At 32.3% G+C, this 15,559-nt stretch overlaps 3 protein-coding genes across 3 annotated transcripts; 1 reads left to right on the top strand and 2 right to left on the bottom strand.

Moving 5' to 3' along the window:
• Positions 1–455: 455 nt before the first annotated feature.
• Positions 456–2,838, bottom strand: Rexo5 (RNA exonuclease 5). The gene is made up of 2 exons (XM_076122940.1): positions 2,660–2,838; positions 456–2,169 (listed from the first exon to the last, which is right to left on the bottom strand). Exons 1-2 carry the CDS (start codon positions 2,751–2,753, stop codon positions 512–514), a joined length of 1,752 nt encoding a protein of 583 aa, XP_075979055.1. The 5' UTR covers positions 2,754–2,838; the 3' UTR covers positions 456–511.
• A 729-nt stretch (positions 2,839–3,567) lies between these two features.
• Positions 3,568–8,700, bottom strand: Apt1 (Acyl-protein thioesterase 1). The gene is made up of 5 exons (XM_076122726.1): positions 8,524–8,700; positions 8,417–8,448; positions 8,098–8,311; positions 7,462–7,635; positions 3,568–5,432 (listed from the first exon to the last, which is right to left on the bottom strand). The coding sequence occupies exons 1-5, from the start codon at positions 8,572–8,574 to the stop codon at positions 5,241–5,243; spliced, it is 663 nt and encodes a 220-aa protein (XP_075978841.1). The 5' UTR covers positions 8,575–8,700; the 3' UTR covers positions 3,568–5,240.
• Positions 8,701–9,565: 865 nt separating this feature from the next.
• Positions 9,566–13,866, top strand: LOC142978124 (UBA-like domain-containing protein 2-A). The gene is made up of 4 exons (XM_076122423.1): positions 9,566–9,861; positions 11,320–11,397; positions 11,745–11,999; positions 12,246–13,866. Exons 1-4 carry the CDS (start codon positions 9,751–9,753, stop codon positions 12,270–12,272), a joined length of 471 nt encoding a protein of 156 aa, XP_075978538.1. The 5' UTR covers positions 9,566–9,750; the 3' UTR covers positions 12,273–13,866.
• Positions 13,867–15,559: the final 1,693 nt, after the last annotated feature.

Genomic DNA, 15,559 nt, shown 5'->3' with positions numbered 1-15,559 from the left:
AACTACTCTTATTCATACCCTCTTAGACCTTGTCCAGAAGAGGCAAATTGCCGCGATCCTTTCGTGCGTATTTTATTCGAAAGTTCCTTTCACAAGCAGCGTAGCTTTGCGCGTTTTGAACTCGCACGAAACTTGTATGGGTACCTAGTATTTCGATAACGCGCTAACAAATTCCCGCTAACCAATTCGCAGCGAATTGGCTCCTTGTGGACACGGTCTTACTGATCATTTACGTAGGTCACATATTTAAGATAATATTTTTTTTCATTCGTACCTTTTCAAATAATGCCTAACAAAGCTAAGACGACTACTAATATGAGCGGACTCGTGGCTGGGCTCATCGTGAGACGACCTGGCAGTAGGCACAGGTAACTATTTACAATTACATACACCTGTTTTATTGGATTTGATCTTACTTATCCCTTATAAAATAAAGGTGGAAAATTCAAGAACAGTTAAATATAAAATGTTCTTTTTACTTAAATATTAACAAACAAATATCATACAAATATCAGTTGTTTTTCACTTTAATCATAGCTAAGCCATTGTCTTCAGTAGTACCTCCAAATAGAATCACACACAAAGTTGATGACACTAGACTATCCCAGATAGTTTTAATCCATCTGTCCATCAATCCTATTTGCTCTAATTCATTTTCATTTGTAATATTCAGTTTTAAATGTGCCATGGAAAAATTGAATTCAGTAACAGAGTCTGTAAATGAGGAAATCACTTCATCTACTCCATCAACAGTAACTAATTTTATTCTTTTAGGCTTTCCTTTCTTCAGTTGCACTGACACACTTTCCTTTGCTTGCATTAAGTATGTGTGATAATCACCAGTCAAATCATCACAGCCTACTATCATGGATGATTTCTTCTTCTCCAGCATACGATTGAATATTGACAAGGCATATTGTGGAGTCTTTGTCATCTTAGTAATATTATCTTTATATTGTTGCCTATTTGTATGAACTGCATCACCATATTCTAAACTTTTACTTAATTTTAATTGTACTAACTTCAGTGCTGCTAATGAGTCTTCTGTGGAGCAGTGGCCATTGTTACCCATTTGAATTTTCTCATTAAGAAACTCTCTAGCTAATGTTTGCAATTTTGGTTTTCGAGTTCTCTGACCAGTAAAGTTAAACACTAAACTTGTGTCAATGATATATGGATGCATCATTTTTAGAGCATGCATATCAGTATTTAGTGACTGGCCAACCAAAATAGCATCTGGAGGTAATAATTCTCTTAAATCATTCTGCACATCTTCAAGCCTTTTTGTAACATTGTCTAACAATGATTTTGTGATACCAGAAAAGCGAGTTAAGTAATCAGTTATCTGATTATAAGGTTTCACCAATGACTCATACACTACTTCATGTTTTTCATTGACAACAGAGACTCTGGTTAACTCAGATCCTGCACTTGTTAAACACATCTCACAGTCCACTCCAAAAAGAGGTGACTTAGCAGTAACAGGAGCATATTCATCTTTAGTTAATACATAATCTGAATAAGCATGGCTCAGTTTTCCTTTAAGTGGCACTGGGTAATTTTCTTCAATCAATTGCCAAGCTGACAAAATAAGTTGAGTTCTTGGAAACTTATCTTGAGTAAATTGATTCACTTCATTGTCACTGTTATCTCCAATAGGAAACACAGCTCTCATCATTACCATCAAATCTTTCCTTGCTTCAAGAGCTAAGTTCATGCTGCCATATTTTTGTATTAGACTTTCTTTCTCTGCTTCTGATAATGGTACTAGAGCAAGCTCTTGAACTAAAGATCCACCATACACTGAAGGTGTGAGCACTTCTACATAATCACTGAATATAGTTTTGGTGCACACAAAATTATCACAATAATTTTCCCATTGCTTGATGGATACACCTTCTAAGATAAAACATACTGTCTGTTTGATTCCTTCACATTTATCTAAAACATACCATCTTGGTGATTCTGTTAAATTGAGATTTCCAAGAAGAGAATGAAGCAATAAATATTGGACATCAGTCAGAGTTAAAGGAACTCTTTCATTACTTCCCATAGACAAGGATGCATTTTCACCATTTGTTTTTAGACGAAATTGTGGCTCTGCCTTTTTACGCTTCTTCAAGGCAACATCTACAATTTGACTATGAATGTCATTCTCTTGTGGTGAATCTGTAATCAGAATGTTATTCTGTATTAATCATGACTGCAATTTTTAGGAGCTAGGTATAGACGGTCCAAATAATGCGAATGTAGTGGATTTCAGCATAAAGCAGGGAGAGTCACGAAAGTAAACAAAAAAAAAGAACTTAGCAGAAAATCAATTATACATAATGAGCCTTCTGCTAACCATACAATATTATCTGAAAGAGAAAAATAATCCGAAGCAAATATAGTGAGAACATAACTGCTCTAGACCTCGTAATCACAAATCTGCTTCTTTCTGCTATTTACTACAGTTTTTAGAGGTTATAATGTTGTTTGGAAAGCATCATAGCATACTAATTCATCACTATAACTACGTAAAAATTCAAAACAAGTAGTCTTAACTTTCAAAATCAACAATTTTACAGCTGTATGTGGATATGGATAATTTATTTGTAGAACTTTGTATACTGTAGTGAACTGCTAAAAGTGAATTAACTTCTAGGTAGGTACTTACTTTTGTCGGTTTCATTACAAGGACGACGCTTTTTAGAGGAACTTATTTTAGTTTTATTATTGCTCATCTTATTGGTAATAACAACATTGATCATATCAAACAAATTGCAGCATGAGCGCCGAACGCGTGAACCTTGTTTGAATTTGCAGCACTTTCATAGGCAGAGCACGTCAAGATTTGACAGTGACACGTTTGACATTGACAGTTTAAGAGTGTTGCCAACGATATATTCCAATTCTATCAAGTGAACCAAATAAATCCTAATAAATATACATTAAACATTTAATTTTTAAGGTGGTAGAAGCTAAGTGTAACAATTAATGAAACCACGTTTATATGCAAAAAGGTCAAGTCAAGATTGTGCATGGTTTCGAATGAAACACGAAAAGTCTTTAAGGTTTACTGATTAACGTATCATTAAGATGAAAATTATAATAATTGTTGTATTTAGAAAATATAGTCCTTTTTTTTGGGACACATCAAAAAAAGAGATTTGATTATTGATTAATCATCTTTACTGGCCAACACTTGGAGGTCAGTGGAAGTCGGTCAATTTTTTAATTTCGACACTGTCCCGGATGCACAGGTAGGGGACAGCGGGGATAAAATACATATGATATTGCCTCTTTTAAAAAAACTCATTTGCAGAGTGCCCCCTGCCGGATTTTCTATTCACATAATTTTGCTCTTCTTACTGGATGGTATTTTTATGAATAAGTAACTAGTTATCTACTCAGTCAATAAAGGCCTGACTTCTGAGGTGGTCTTTACCTGTTTATTTTCTTACATGATCCCGATGTAATTTTAGTCTGAAGGTTTTGTACACACACATAAATAAACCTGCGCTTCATTTAATTCCAATCCAATCACTCTAATCCACCTTAGCCCAAGGACAATGAAACTTCAGATTCTAACATTTTTTAATTATTTATTAGCGTTTCCTGCTTTAACATTAGATAATTATGTCTCTACAATATGTATTGAACTTACAAACAAATAAATAATATAAGACGTTAACTAAACATACTTACCTATGTGATTTGCAAAAACATAACCATTTACTAAGATGTGATATGATGTAATAATAACACGTCAGTTTTTCTATTACAATATTTGCTTTTAATACTACTATAATTTAGCAGTCAGCATTCTGAAATTAACTTTTTAGTTCTTTTGCAGCGCAGACGGATTTCGCCAACTTTTAATTAAGTATATTTTAAAAGTGTTAGGAGGAAGCAGTAAGGGATAGAAAATGCAAAGCTAACAATTGTATTCAAGAATAACATAATAGACATCTCCTGCTATCAAATAATTAGGTACCTACGACCAACTATGTAATGAACGATTTATTAAAATTTAGTTAAGTTATTAAACTTCACATGTCCTATGTTTATTTATCGAAAAATAGTAGTTATGTATTTAAGAAGATATTTATAATCTATAAGAATGGATAGGTACACGGAATATAACTACTTACTAGACATAGCTTTTGCTCGTATCTGAACCTGAATCTGTACCAATTGAACACAATGTATATTTTCGACAATTCTAGCGATATTATGTACCTACCTAATAGGTATTTTTGTACAGCATCTCATCCGTGTTAAAACAACTATGTTAATATTTATTCCTCTTTGCTCGTACTTTAACCGGATTTATTGATTAAAATTAATAAGGCTAATAAGTTCAAATTCAATTGAGCATTTGGTAAAACATTCATATAACAAAGGTGGGGCTCTATCTTTTCACCATAAATATATTTTCTTAATCTGTCATTTTTTTAACATCATTTCCATATTGTAATTCATTAATTAATGTCCTACGTTAAGCTTAGGCCAGACATGAGTTAATTACACACATACCATTATAGGTACCTACAACAATAATGTGTTCCCGTACTTATTAGGCGGGTTCACACATAATTAAGGTAATGTAGACATGCCCTGGTTGATCTTGAAGTCGCCCAACCCTTCTACTGTGAATGAAATACCTACTTCAGAGATCAAAAATATTGGTGCTTTTAAAAATAATTTGATTTACACAATTCATCGTAATAAAATAGTGCTTTAAAATGTTCACTTTGGTAAAACTTGTTATCAGCCACAAAATAAAATGAATAACAAACTGCTAGATATTAATGGTGAGATATAAGTAGATGGTCTAAGAGCACGCATCACGTAAGTGCCAGCCGTGTGAATAAAAATCTAACAAGCGCTCATTTCCTTTGACGCCATTCATTAATGTAAGTCCCTTGGATGATTGTTAATTACTTCATTGTTGCTGTCAAGGAAAATAAACGCTGATATTGGACGCGTAGAATTATATTAATATTTACGTAGATTTATATTACAATAAAAATATTTTCAAACTAAGTTCTCAATAATAGACTACGGCATGTAATGGTTATTGCTACTATACAGTACAACTGGGTAGGTACTATGAAAATAGAAGTTAGCATTGCAGGTTTAATAGCCGGGATATTTACTAATATTAGTGTAACTATAGTAACAAGTTTTTAAACAAAAATAGGTATTTAATGATCTGTACTTTTAAGGTAATTTCATCTTGTTTTTAAATCAATTTATTTTATAGCAGGCAATGTCTTTTCTATAAATACTCTCATATCTTTAAGTTCTGCCTCAGAGGAACTGTGAGAGAGTCCTTGGTATGTTGTAAACTCTACATTCTTCATGAATGTCTTCAGAAATGATGCCGTCATTTGTCCCCATTTGAAAGGTACTACTGGGTCGCAATCGCCATGAGCTTGAAATATCTGAAACAAATCATGAAATGTAACTCACTCGATCCTATTTGGGTTTTAGAAATATTTGTTTGGTTATTGTTAATTACTTGGTCCTAGAATAATATTAACTATTTCGATATACCTACTCAAAACGTAACTTTAATGTTAACTTTATATGTAAATGGAAGCGGTAACTTAAAATTGAAATTAAAATAATCAATTAAATTATCCAGCTTTAAATTAAGAAAAGGTTAAACATTTCCAGTTTAAAACAATGACTTGCCATACTTGCTAAATCAATGCCACATTCATCCTTATTACAATGTACATTTAAATAACAGATTTTAATGTGAAATCCAATTATGTACTTAGATGAACCTATCATAAATTGTGTAAACCACCTTCAAGTGACCGCAAGGAGACGACGCGGACGTAATTATAAAAACGTATTGAGTTAGGGCTCATTTAAACTGATTTGGTACATTTTGTTTATTTCTAGTAGTGATAAGCGTGTCATGATGTTTTCCCTATACTTTTACTGTTATATATCACTTGACTAGGGTTGTCAACTTTTAGAAATAATTTTCCGCTCGCGCTAATTTTCAAACGGAGATCCACCGCTTCGTACTCCGTGCAAGAGCACGAAGGGGATTTTGGCTGTAGGAGTTTATTACTGTCAAACGCAGGGCAATGTAACTAAATACTAACGACTATAAAAACTGTAATCCCACATAGTATATATTATTATGTACATATGCCTTGCGCAACGAAGCTGCGCACGTTTTATGTACTTATGATCCCCCTTTCCGAGCTAGTGGTAAATTCAGTAATTGTAACGACTATCATAAGTGTCAATATTTGACCTAAATGAATAATAATTTGATTTTAATTTTGATCATTCTGCAGAGCGTTGACAGACCATCTCTGTATACCATTCGTGTCAATACGCAGCGTGACCATAGTGACTGTGTCTGGGTTGATGAGGATACAATCACAGACATTTTCTACAAAGCCAATTTTCTAATACACACATAACTTCGAAAAGACATTGGTGTGTTGCCTCGGATTCGAATCTGCGACCACTTGCGTGGGAGGTGCCAACTTAAACCACTCGGCTATCACCTTAAGGAATCCCAAGTCGCAATCGGAATCCGCGTTCATCCTTAGTCAGTGTTAAACTGCTAAGACTCTAGACATGTAGACTTCTAGACACGGATCACAAAATTTGGGAGTGGTAGAAAAAATCAAACTTGATTCGACAAATTCTTCAATTCTCAGGGCAAGGACAAGTTAAAAATAGTTCAATAATTAATTCAGAACATTACACATGTTATACCCAAAGGTGTATGAAATACACCCGCATATTGCCATTTGACTTTGGTTTTCTTTTGAGATTATATTCTACAATATAAATAGCACTTTGCCTGACCCGGGAATCGAAACCGAGGCCTTGTGACTCTACCGACTCCTAGTTACACAACAAATCATGCTACAGAGGCCTTACCCAAGGCGAAAAATAAATATTTTGTAAAACAACTGTTTTAATTAAACTACATAATCAGACATTATTTAGATTATTCAGAAAATTAACATGTTAATTGTTCTATACTACGCAAATGGAAAATAGAATACTAAGCCGAAAAGCATACATTTGAATGCGTAATCTATTAATATTTATAAATCAATTTGTATAGTACGTATTTTTAAAATTTTAAACTCATTCATAAGTATCTGAACTTATTGAAGACATTACGTCCACAATCCATGAAATTGTTCAAACTATCATTTGAGTTTATGGCCTTCATGCCATTATAGCTATTACTACTACTACTTACTATTACTAGATGTGTTGATCTCTTATGGGTAAGTCAACACTAAGAAAGATAGTATCATTTGAATACTATAAGAGATAAACACTCTCATTTTTAAAAAACCTAATTTTAGCGTACATGCGTATATCATCTGATATATAAAAATCATTTGCATAAAGTATAATTACATTAAGTAAAGTATTTATATAAAATGTAAATGCATTGTATAATAAAATGTTAATACATACAGGTAAATCTGTAGAGGTCTTAATTTCATCAGGAAAGTGTGCATGCCGAGGCAACCAACAGGACAGTGACATTATGCCCGCCAACGGTTGAGGAAATGTCAACCCAGCATGCAATGCCAGGGCTCCTCCTTGAGAAAATCCTCCCAATAATATCCTGTTTGGAGCTATTCCTGCCTGAAAAAAGGTTTTATTTCTAAGCTATATCTTAAATTAATGCATAGGTCTAATGTTTAAATATTTTACAAAGACTCAACAAACTGCTTAATGAATAATATTGAGATAAGAAATTGTATTAGTGTGAAGTATTCTTAAAGGTTATCTCATCATTAATTGATTAACCATTAATTTGAAAATTATTGTCCCGCCTAAATAGAAATTATTGTCATTATAACAAACATTTTTTAAACTATACATGACTTTTTTAAAGTTTCATGATTATTGACCACAGAAACAAGCTCACAACTTTTATCTATGAGGTCATATTTCTATCTACTTCACAATAGATGGTATATAGAAAATGAACAAGATAACTGTATATGAATACACTATTTAATATATTTTATAGAACTAACTTTTTGTAAATATTAAAACAATAATTATTATCGCATTTTACAAAAGATAAAGTAAACCACTTACTTTAATTTCATCAGAGATAAGCCGATGAACTAAGTCAGTAGCCCTCACAATGCCTTCTTCATCCTCAGGAGCAGTGGCATCAAGGGTTCTTAGATCGAACCACGATGGCATACGGAAGCCTGCATTGAGAGTGACCGGCATCGCCGATGCAGTGGGACAGATCACCTTAACGTGAGGCCCGCGAATTGCAGCAATAGTGCTAGCCCAACCATGACTGAAATTATTAAATTAATCATATCAAATAATATCATCGACAGCTAAACCTTTATGTTGATATACATATAAGATATATTATATAGTAAAGAAATCTTATACTAACCCTGTGTCACCGAGGCCGTGAAGAAATATAAGCTGAAATAAACAAAAATAACAATTAAAAAACTCAAAACACTTCTAATCTTAGATGAAATATATAATTCAACTTACAGATGCTGTTTGTTTTGCTGTAGCAGCGATAATTACAGGATTCGGTTCCATTATCTAAACAATTACGTGAAAATCAATACTTTCTATCCGCAAAACAGTACCAGTCAGTATGAGCAACAAAATTCCTACAATCCAACAAAGTACGTACCCTACAGTAGGGAAGTGAAATAGCGAATGACAGTGAGTGACGTGAAATAATCCGACTAGCCGTAAGCGCTACTCTATCATAGATAGGTACCTAGTTAATTCGGAAAATTAATTCAATAACGCGATAGGCCTCATTTACGCCTGCATTCATTTCAAATTAGTGGCAAAATATGAGTTATTTGACGCACAATACAATAAGTCGTATCATATTTCTGTCTATTTTTTTACCTGTCGAATTTCGACAATCAAAAAGCTGCATAAATAATGCATGTACCCACAGACAGGTGTAGCGTAACATGTAATGCAACATTTTGCCAGGAAAAGATGAAACTAAAAAAAACTTTATCAAATTGCAACTTGCAATATTTTTTTTTAATTTAACATATATTTTTTGCAGTCTCCGTCCCGCATTTTACGTGATTATCTTTCGTGGCCAGATTATTTTTTACACAAATTACAATTAATTTTTTTCTTTTACACAAATTACAATACCCACCCTATTAATTTTGTTAGTTCTAAATGCCTAATAGTCCTAACAAAGTGTACCCTCGTTAAATTACAACACATGTTACGGTACACAAATCTGTAAACATCATTTTATTCATGAGATATGGTAGCCGCGTTGTGAATAATCGGCGAAATCAATAGAAAAACGTAGCATTTAAAGTGAATGGGAATACCTAATAACTATATTTCTTTTGATACTTATTTATTTCTTACATATCTGAAGCTTAGCAAATACAGTAGGTACCTATTTTATACGTTAGGTAACTAGTACTTACGTATCTATGTATCTATCTATTTATTTCAGAGACATAAAATAATATGGCATAATTAGGTATCATTCTGGCAATACAGGATGGAAAAATAAGGAAAAGAAAATGGTGTTTTTGGTGACTATGTCCACAACAGTGATTGTTACGTAAATTTATCGGACCTCTCTGTTACACTCACCGTTTACCCTGCTCCACTAGCGCTCATTAGTAGATTAGATACGCATTCTTGGCTTTTATTTTCATTGCTTGTTATTTCTTGGATAGTCGAAGGACTTCTTTTTATATTTTGTTGAATTTTGTTACAATGGATTCAACTTTACGTGAACAAGTTATGATAAATCAATTTGTGCTAGCCGCAGGATGTGCACAGGAACAAGCAAAACAATTATTGCAAGCCGCTCATTGGCAATTCGAGGTAAATTTTATAATATATGTAAACAAACAGTATGTAATCATGAAATGGCTGCTAACTTATTTTGATTTACAATAGGTTGTTAGTTGTCACACATTGTTATTATTAATCCGCAGTCGAATAATGAATATAATTGCCACTGTTGTTTTTTTTTATTACGGACAAATTAATGACCCAGTCTTTGTTCTTAGGTTGTTGGTGTAATGAGATAAAATATTATTTTGATAATCTGTAAACATACATATTGATATTGATGAAATAACACGCAATAAGCGAATGTAGCAACTTGTATAACCTTGATAAGAGTGAAATAATTGTTTATTAATTATTGTCGTGTCTATTGTCTTATTATGTCCTATGTACACCATGAAATGCTTACATGTTATTATAAATGCAGGCTAGTTAACTTATTGTTGAAATCATTTAATGATTTGAAATATAAATCAATACCAATGTAATTTTACTTTAGTTAGTGTTTGTTATTATATGATTTGATAGGGTTATGTCAGTAGGTACATAGTACATTATTTGTTGAGCAGTGTATTTCTATCAACAACATGACAAGGGGTGATGGAACTACAACAATATTGATTACAATTTGGAGTTGACTTCTAACATAAAACAATAACAGATAAAATTATATGTATAATTAAATAATGTCAAATACTGTTTGCCAAAACTACGGAATGGATTTTGGCACACATATAGTATTTTTCTTGGATTAACTTAGAGTATGCTTCATCCCTAATTATTTATTATTTATAATACTAAAACAGGTATTCATGAAGCATACTATGTGTATCAAATTCTTAGCTAAAATTAGTTAAGTTAGATTTTTTGGAATGTATCATATTTATTTTTGGGTTATTATGACCCGCCAGGAAATAAGGTTACTCAAACTAAAACTCAAAGTTCAAGTCAAAAAGGTTTGCTCAATTTTAATTAAATTCATTCTTAAATTAGCCTTCACATGTGTAGTCCTAAAAAAAATTAGGTGAGAAAAATGATTTAGGCCTGTAATTAAATAGCTAGCATAATTTCAAAATTGTGTTAGTACATACTTAAACAAAAATAATATTTGAGTCATAGAGATCAAGATTAGTTGAGATTTATATTTAGAGTAAATTCTGACAGTGTGACTTACTGACTGTTGTTTTTATTACAGAGGGAATAAAATATTTTGAAATTTCATTAATAATATGATACCTACTATTGATTAACTCTATCAACCAATTATAATTTACAAATGGCATGGCTGATGGCTGAACTGAATAAATTGGAAGATATCTGTAATGTTGTGTTGTTGTATCTACTAACCAACAACACATCAAATCTGCTCATAGTCAAGATTGAATGTATGATATAATTAACAAAAAAATATATCTTTACAAATATGTGTAGTACAACTATTACTTATCCAACAAATATTTGGTATATAATGCAACTCAACTTCTTTTACAGACAGCATTATCAATATTTTTTCAAGAAGTGGCCATACCCGCTGGGGCTAATGGAATTGCTGCACCACATTACCGCCAGGTATTATTAAAATAAAAACACAATATGATAAGAATGTGTCATTGCTGCTACAGTAGAAATAATACAATTATCTTCTTACAGAATGGGTACAGCCTTCCCTAAACTTACAACAATGCAGCACCCACATTGTAATAGCAAAATGTTCACTATTGTTTCTGCTCATACATGCATGTGCCCTTGCATATACCACATTGTAAATGTAGTAGTAGGCATTCAAATTATTAGGTATAAAGGGGTCCAGACTGATATTAAAAAAGAAAGTATCAGGAATCTATGAAAAATAGAATAGAAAACTACTGAAAACATTATTATGATTGTTTTCAAAAGTAAATATGTTATTATTTCAGCAATTGATGACACCATGCAATACTCCAGCTACTCCACCTAATTTCCCTGATGCGCTAGCGGCATTTTCTCGTTTGTCGACAACGGGGAGTCCTAACAACGCGGGTGGAGGGTGCGTAGGCGCCGCGGCACCGCCGGTGTCACCGCTCGCGACGCATCCTCCGCCGCCTCCGCCTCCGCCACATGTTCAGATGAACATGTTTCAGGGCTCCCCAAATTCTCAAACAAATTATTCATCAATCTCCTGCTCAACTGCTGTATGTATTACCTTACCTTACTTACTTTCTATTATAATCGCAGTTTTTGTGATTTTCGATACAATAAAAGAAACATCCAATCCGACTCAATTTGAACTGATACTCTTATCAAAATCTAGACTTTCGGTTTTCTCGTTAACAATGGATTTGCCTGGAGTCTGCACCATAGCTCATCGATAATAAATTTTACCTATAATTTAAATTTAACAGTGCAATAACATAAACTAAATATTGTTTCTTTTTCAGATGTGCAGCGAAAATATGCCAAGATAAATTTGAAGGTATTAGTTTAGGAGCATCTATAATTTATTTTTCTAATGGTGCGCAATGTGAGCTGTGGAATTGTGTATGAAATTGTATATTACTTTAGTAAACACCCTATAGCAGCGTTGGTTTGCTGGACAATATTTGGGGTGCTGTACTGTAGTCAATCATGTTAAATTTATTACAAAATATCGTATTCTACATGTTTATATGTATACAGTGGTTTCAGAATGTGCACAATAAAAATCCTACGAATTGTGTTAGTTTTTGGTAATCGAAATTTAATATGTGATTGTAAAAAAATATTGTAACGAAAATTGTAATGGAATCATAAATAATCATGACTATAAAATAACATACAGAGTGAAAACTTTGCTTTAGCTTCTAAAGGTGTTGTCACTGTGTTGGTAATCTCTCAGTAATGACTATAGTGTGAATAATCCACTTGACAAGTTACACATTATTCTAAAAAGTGTATCCCTTGACATATAACTATTAGAAAACTGTTAGAAAATACATTTAAATTTGCTACTTATTAATTGACTGCTGGGGCCATGAATATTGTGCAATCATCAGTTCAGAATTAGAATTTTCTATCAAAACCTATGATGTAAAAAATACTTTTTATTAATTATTAAGTGTATCTTGAATACCTTATACATTTTGTGAAGTTGAACCAGTTTATAATAATGAGACCCATTTCAAATTTTAAAATAGTTTTAAGTATAATTAATAACAATTGTAAAGACTTATTCGCATAATGCATTATGTTATAATGTTGACAAACCATGTATCATAGAGCTAATCAGACAATTATACTCAGTATGATAAGATGACTTTGTCTAATAACAATATTATTATACAGACAGAGGCAATTTATCATAATGAATTCAAGATGTACCAGTTTGAATAGCTGCAAAATTATGCAGATAATATAAATTGTGAAAATAATATCGTGATATTCTTGTATCTATTATAAAATTTTGTTTACATTAGGGACTCTCCATTCATCACCAAAAAAATAAAAGAAACACTTCAATGGCCACCAAAGTGGTTAATACCACTGTCTATAGTAAAATGGAATTCAATTGTAACATCAAGGTTGTGTTATTCATTTTGAGAAGAAACAATAGATCCTTAAACAATTAAAACTTGGGATTATCCTTTAATCTACAAAGTTATAATGAATCATACTAGTCTGGTAACCATAATATTATGTAGATAAGTATTAAAATTGTTAAAAAATTGCACTTCTACATCAATATAAGATTGGTGTATTTTTGATGTACCTACATTTATCATAGATACTGGAATATGCATAGATAAATTAAAATTAATTATATTTTCTTGTTAAAGTACTGCATTGTTTATATAGATAAACTTAAATATGTACCATAATTCTCTATGTGTATCAAATTACCTACATTATAATAAAAGAACGAAAGAGCTGTCCTTAGTAGCCATAGCATATTTTGCACCTGTATGTTTTCTCAATGTTGATATTACATATTTTTTATTTTATAGTGTTATTTCATATTGTCTTACTTTTATAAGACACTAATTTGCTTTTTCGGCTGTCACGAATAAAAATGATTGTATTATAGCTTGTGTTTCAAATATCTCCACAATAAAGATAATGATTACGAAATACTATATAGTTAATATATCAAATAGATTGTCATGTCGACAAGTTAATTTTGGTGGTATTCTTCAAAAAGTTCAGTTGTAACCGGCGGACATGTGTTCTAACATGTATGTATGAGAAGCAGAATTTAATTTATAGGTATATTAACCGGTGGCGGTCTCTGCGTACCCCCTTGATAACAAAGCGTTAATTTAGTGCCTATGTAAATATGGATTTATAAATAATCATGAAATTTGTTCTAGAACAGTTGAACATAATCAATATATGTTAGTGGCTCACTCAGATCGTGCCCATTTGGTATGTATGACACAGAATGTCATTTAATACCAGCCCTTCACCCTTCGGTCTACTAAAGAGGGTACCACTTCCATAAGCGAGACAATAATTCGGTCATGTTAAATATACCGATATACAATAATTAACATTAACTTCCAACTGCTATAAAATAAGAAAAAAGGATAAATATGGTATTCTATTATATATTTGAATGTCTTAAGTTTTACATTTAAGAGTACATTGAGAGTCTAGGGCAACTTCTATTATCTTTTTTTCCTCATGGATATTGGACAATTCACGATCTACTATGCCATTATAATTCATAGTATCCTCACTTTCAGTAGAACTCAAAATATTCGAGTGCTTGCTCCTTATGAATAATAACTAAAACAAAAAAAAATCTTTTTGAAAAATCCTTTCCATTACATTTCCTGCAACCAATTTTAATATAAAACTACCTATATAACAACATTTTCTTTAAGTTAGCAAGTATGTAATTTTGATAAATAGCCGTCGATAATAATTAGTGATCAATACAAGAACTATCTAACAACGGTACTTAATTCCACACAATTTTTTTTAAAAATACAATTTCCGCACTAGGAAATGCCCTTCGGTCGCGGGGACTTTTACAAACTTACAAACAACGGACACAAAGTAGGTCTGTACAACCAGACCCGAAAGAACTATTTGCGGATCGCACGAATATTGATGGGAATCGAACCCACGTCCTTCCTATGCACTGGCGTGGCGACCTCCTTAATCACTGAGTAGGCCGTCCCGCCGAACTTGGTACATAGTTCATTGGAATTATTAATCACTGTACGACTTGTAACTTAAATACCTTGTAAAATCTAGGTTTCTCATAAAGCCACACCGTTATTATAGATGCAATAATTATAGTTATAGTAAAAAGTAAATAACTAGAAGAATATGTGTACGCGTCCAAGAATATACTATACCAACAAGAACTCAACATGTTGAAATTTAAATATTTACGTATTTATTGTGATATTAACATTGAATCTATTCTCTAAATCCGCTTTACACAGACAGGAAAATGTTTATATTTTTATATGACTCCCTTGACTTTTCTAAATAAAAACACCACTCAACATGGTCTATGCCAATCGCCAAAGACAAAGTATCTAGGTATATAACTTTATGATGAAAGTCAGCAAAATTTGAAAAAGTTTTTAATAGGTTTTATTAAGTTCAGTAATCCAAAAAAGGGGGCAGGTCATTTCCTTAATTTAAAAGTTAAGTATCAAGGCGAGCTGACACAAAGAGTACACGGGGAAGTTAGAAAGGTAGCACTACCTACTGCTTCATGTACAGTAGTAGAAAATAAGAGTTCAAGAGAAAAAGACATCAC

The sequence above is a fragment of the Anticarsia gemmatalis genome, chromosome 14 (assembly GCF_050436995.1).
Source record: "Anticarsia gemmatalis isolate Benzon Research Colony breed Stoneville strain chromosome 14, ilAntGemm2 primary, whole genome shotgun sequence".
Classification (NCBI taxonomy): domain Eukaryota; kingdom Metazoa; phylum Arthropoda; class Insecta; order Lepidoptera; family Erebidae; genus Anticarsia; species Anticarsia gemmatalis.
The sequence above is the reverse complement of the archived record's forward strand: the minus strand, read 5'-3'. Positions and strand labels throughout refer to the sequence as shown.

Coding starts and splice junctions, on each gene's coding strand:
- Rexo5 (XM_076122940.1), bottom strand. CDS start 2,753: ATGATCAATGTTGTTATTACCAATAAGATGAGCAATAATAAAACTAAA. Junction 2,170..2,659: donor TTGTAATGAAACCGACAAAA/GTAAGTACCTAC, acceptor TTCTGATTACAG/ATTCACCACAAGAGAATGAC.
- Apt1 (XM_076122726.1), bottom strand. CDS start 8,574: ATGGAACCGAATCCTGTAATTATCGCTGCTACAGCAAAACAAACAGCA. Junction 8,449..8,523: donor CAGCAAAACAAACAGCATCT/GTAAGTTGAATT, acceptor TGTTTATTTCAG/CTTATATTTCTTCACGGCCT. Junction 7,636..8,097: donor TTATCTCTGATGAAATTAAA/GTAAGTGGTTTA, acceptor ACCTTTTTTCAG/GCAGGAATAGCTCCAAACAG.
- LOC142978124 (XM_076122423.1), top strand. CDS start 9,751: ATGGATTCAACTTTACGTGAACAAGTTATGATAAATCAATTTGTGCTA. Junction 9,862..11,319: donor CCGCTCATTGGCAATTCGAG/GTAAATTTTATA, acceptor CTTCTTTTACAG/ACAGCATTATCAATATTTTT. Junction 12,000..12,245: donor CAATCTCCTGCTCAACTGCT/GTATGTATTACC, acceptor TTTCTTTTTCAG/ATGTGCAGCGAAAATATGCC.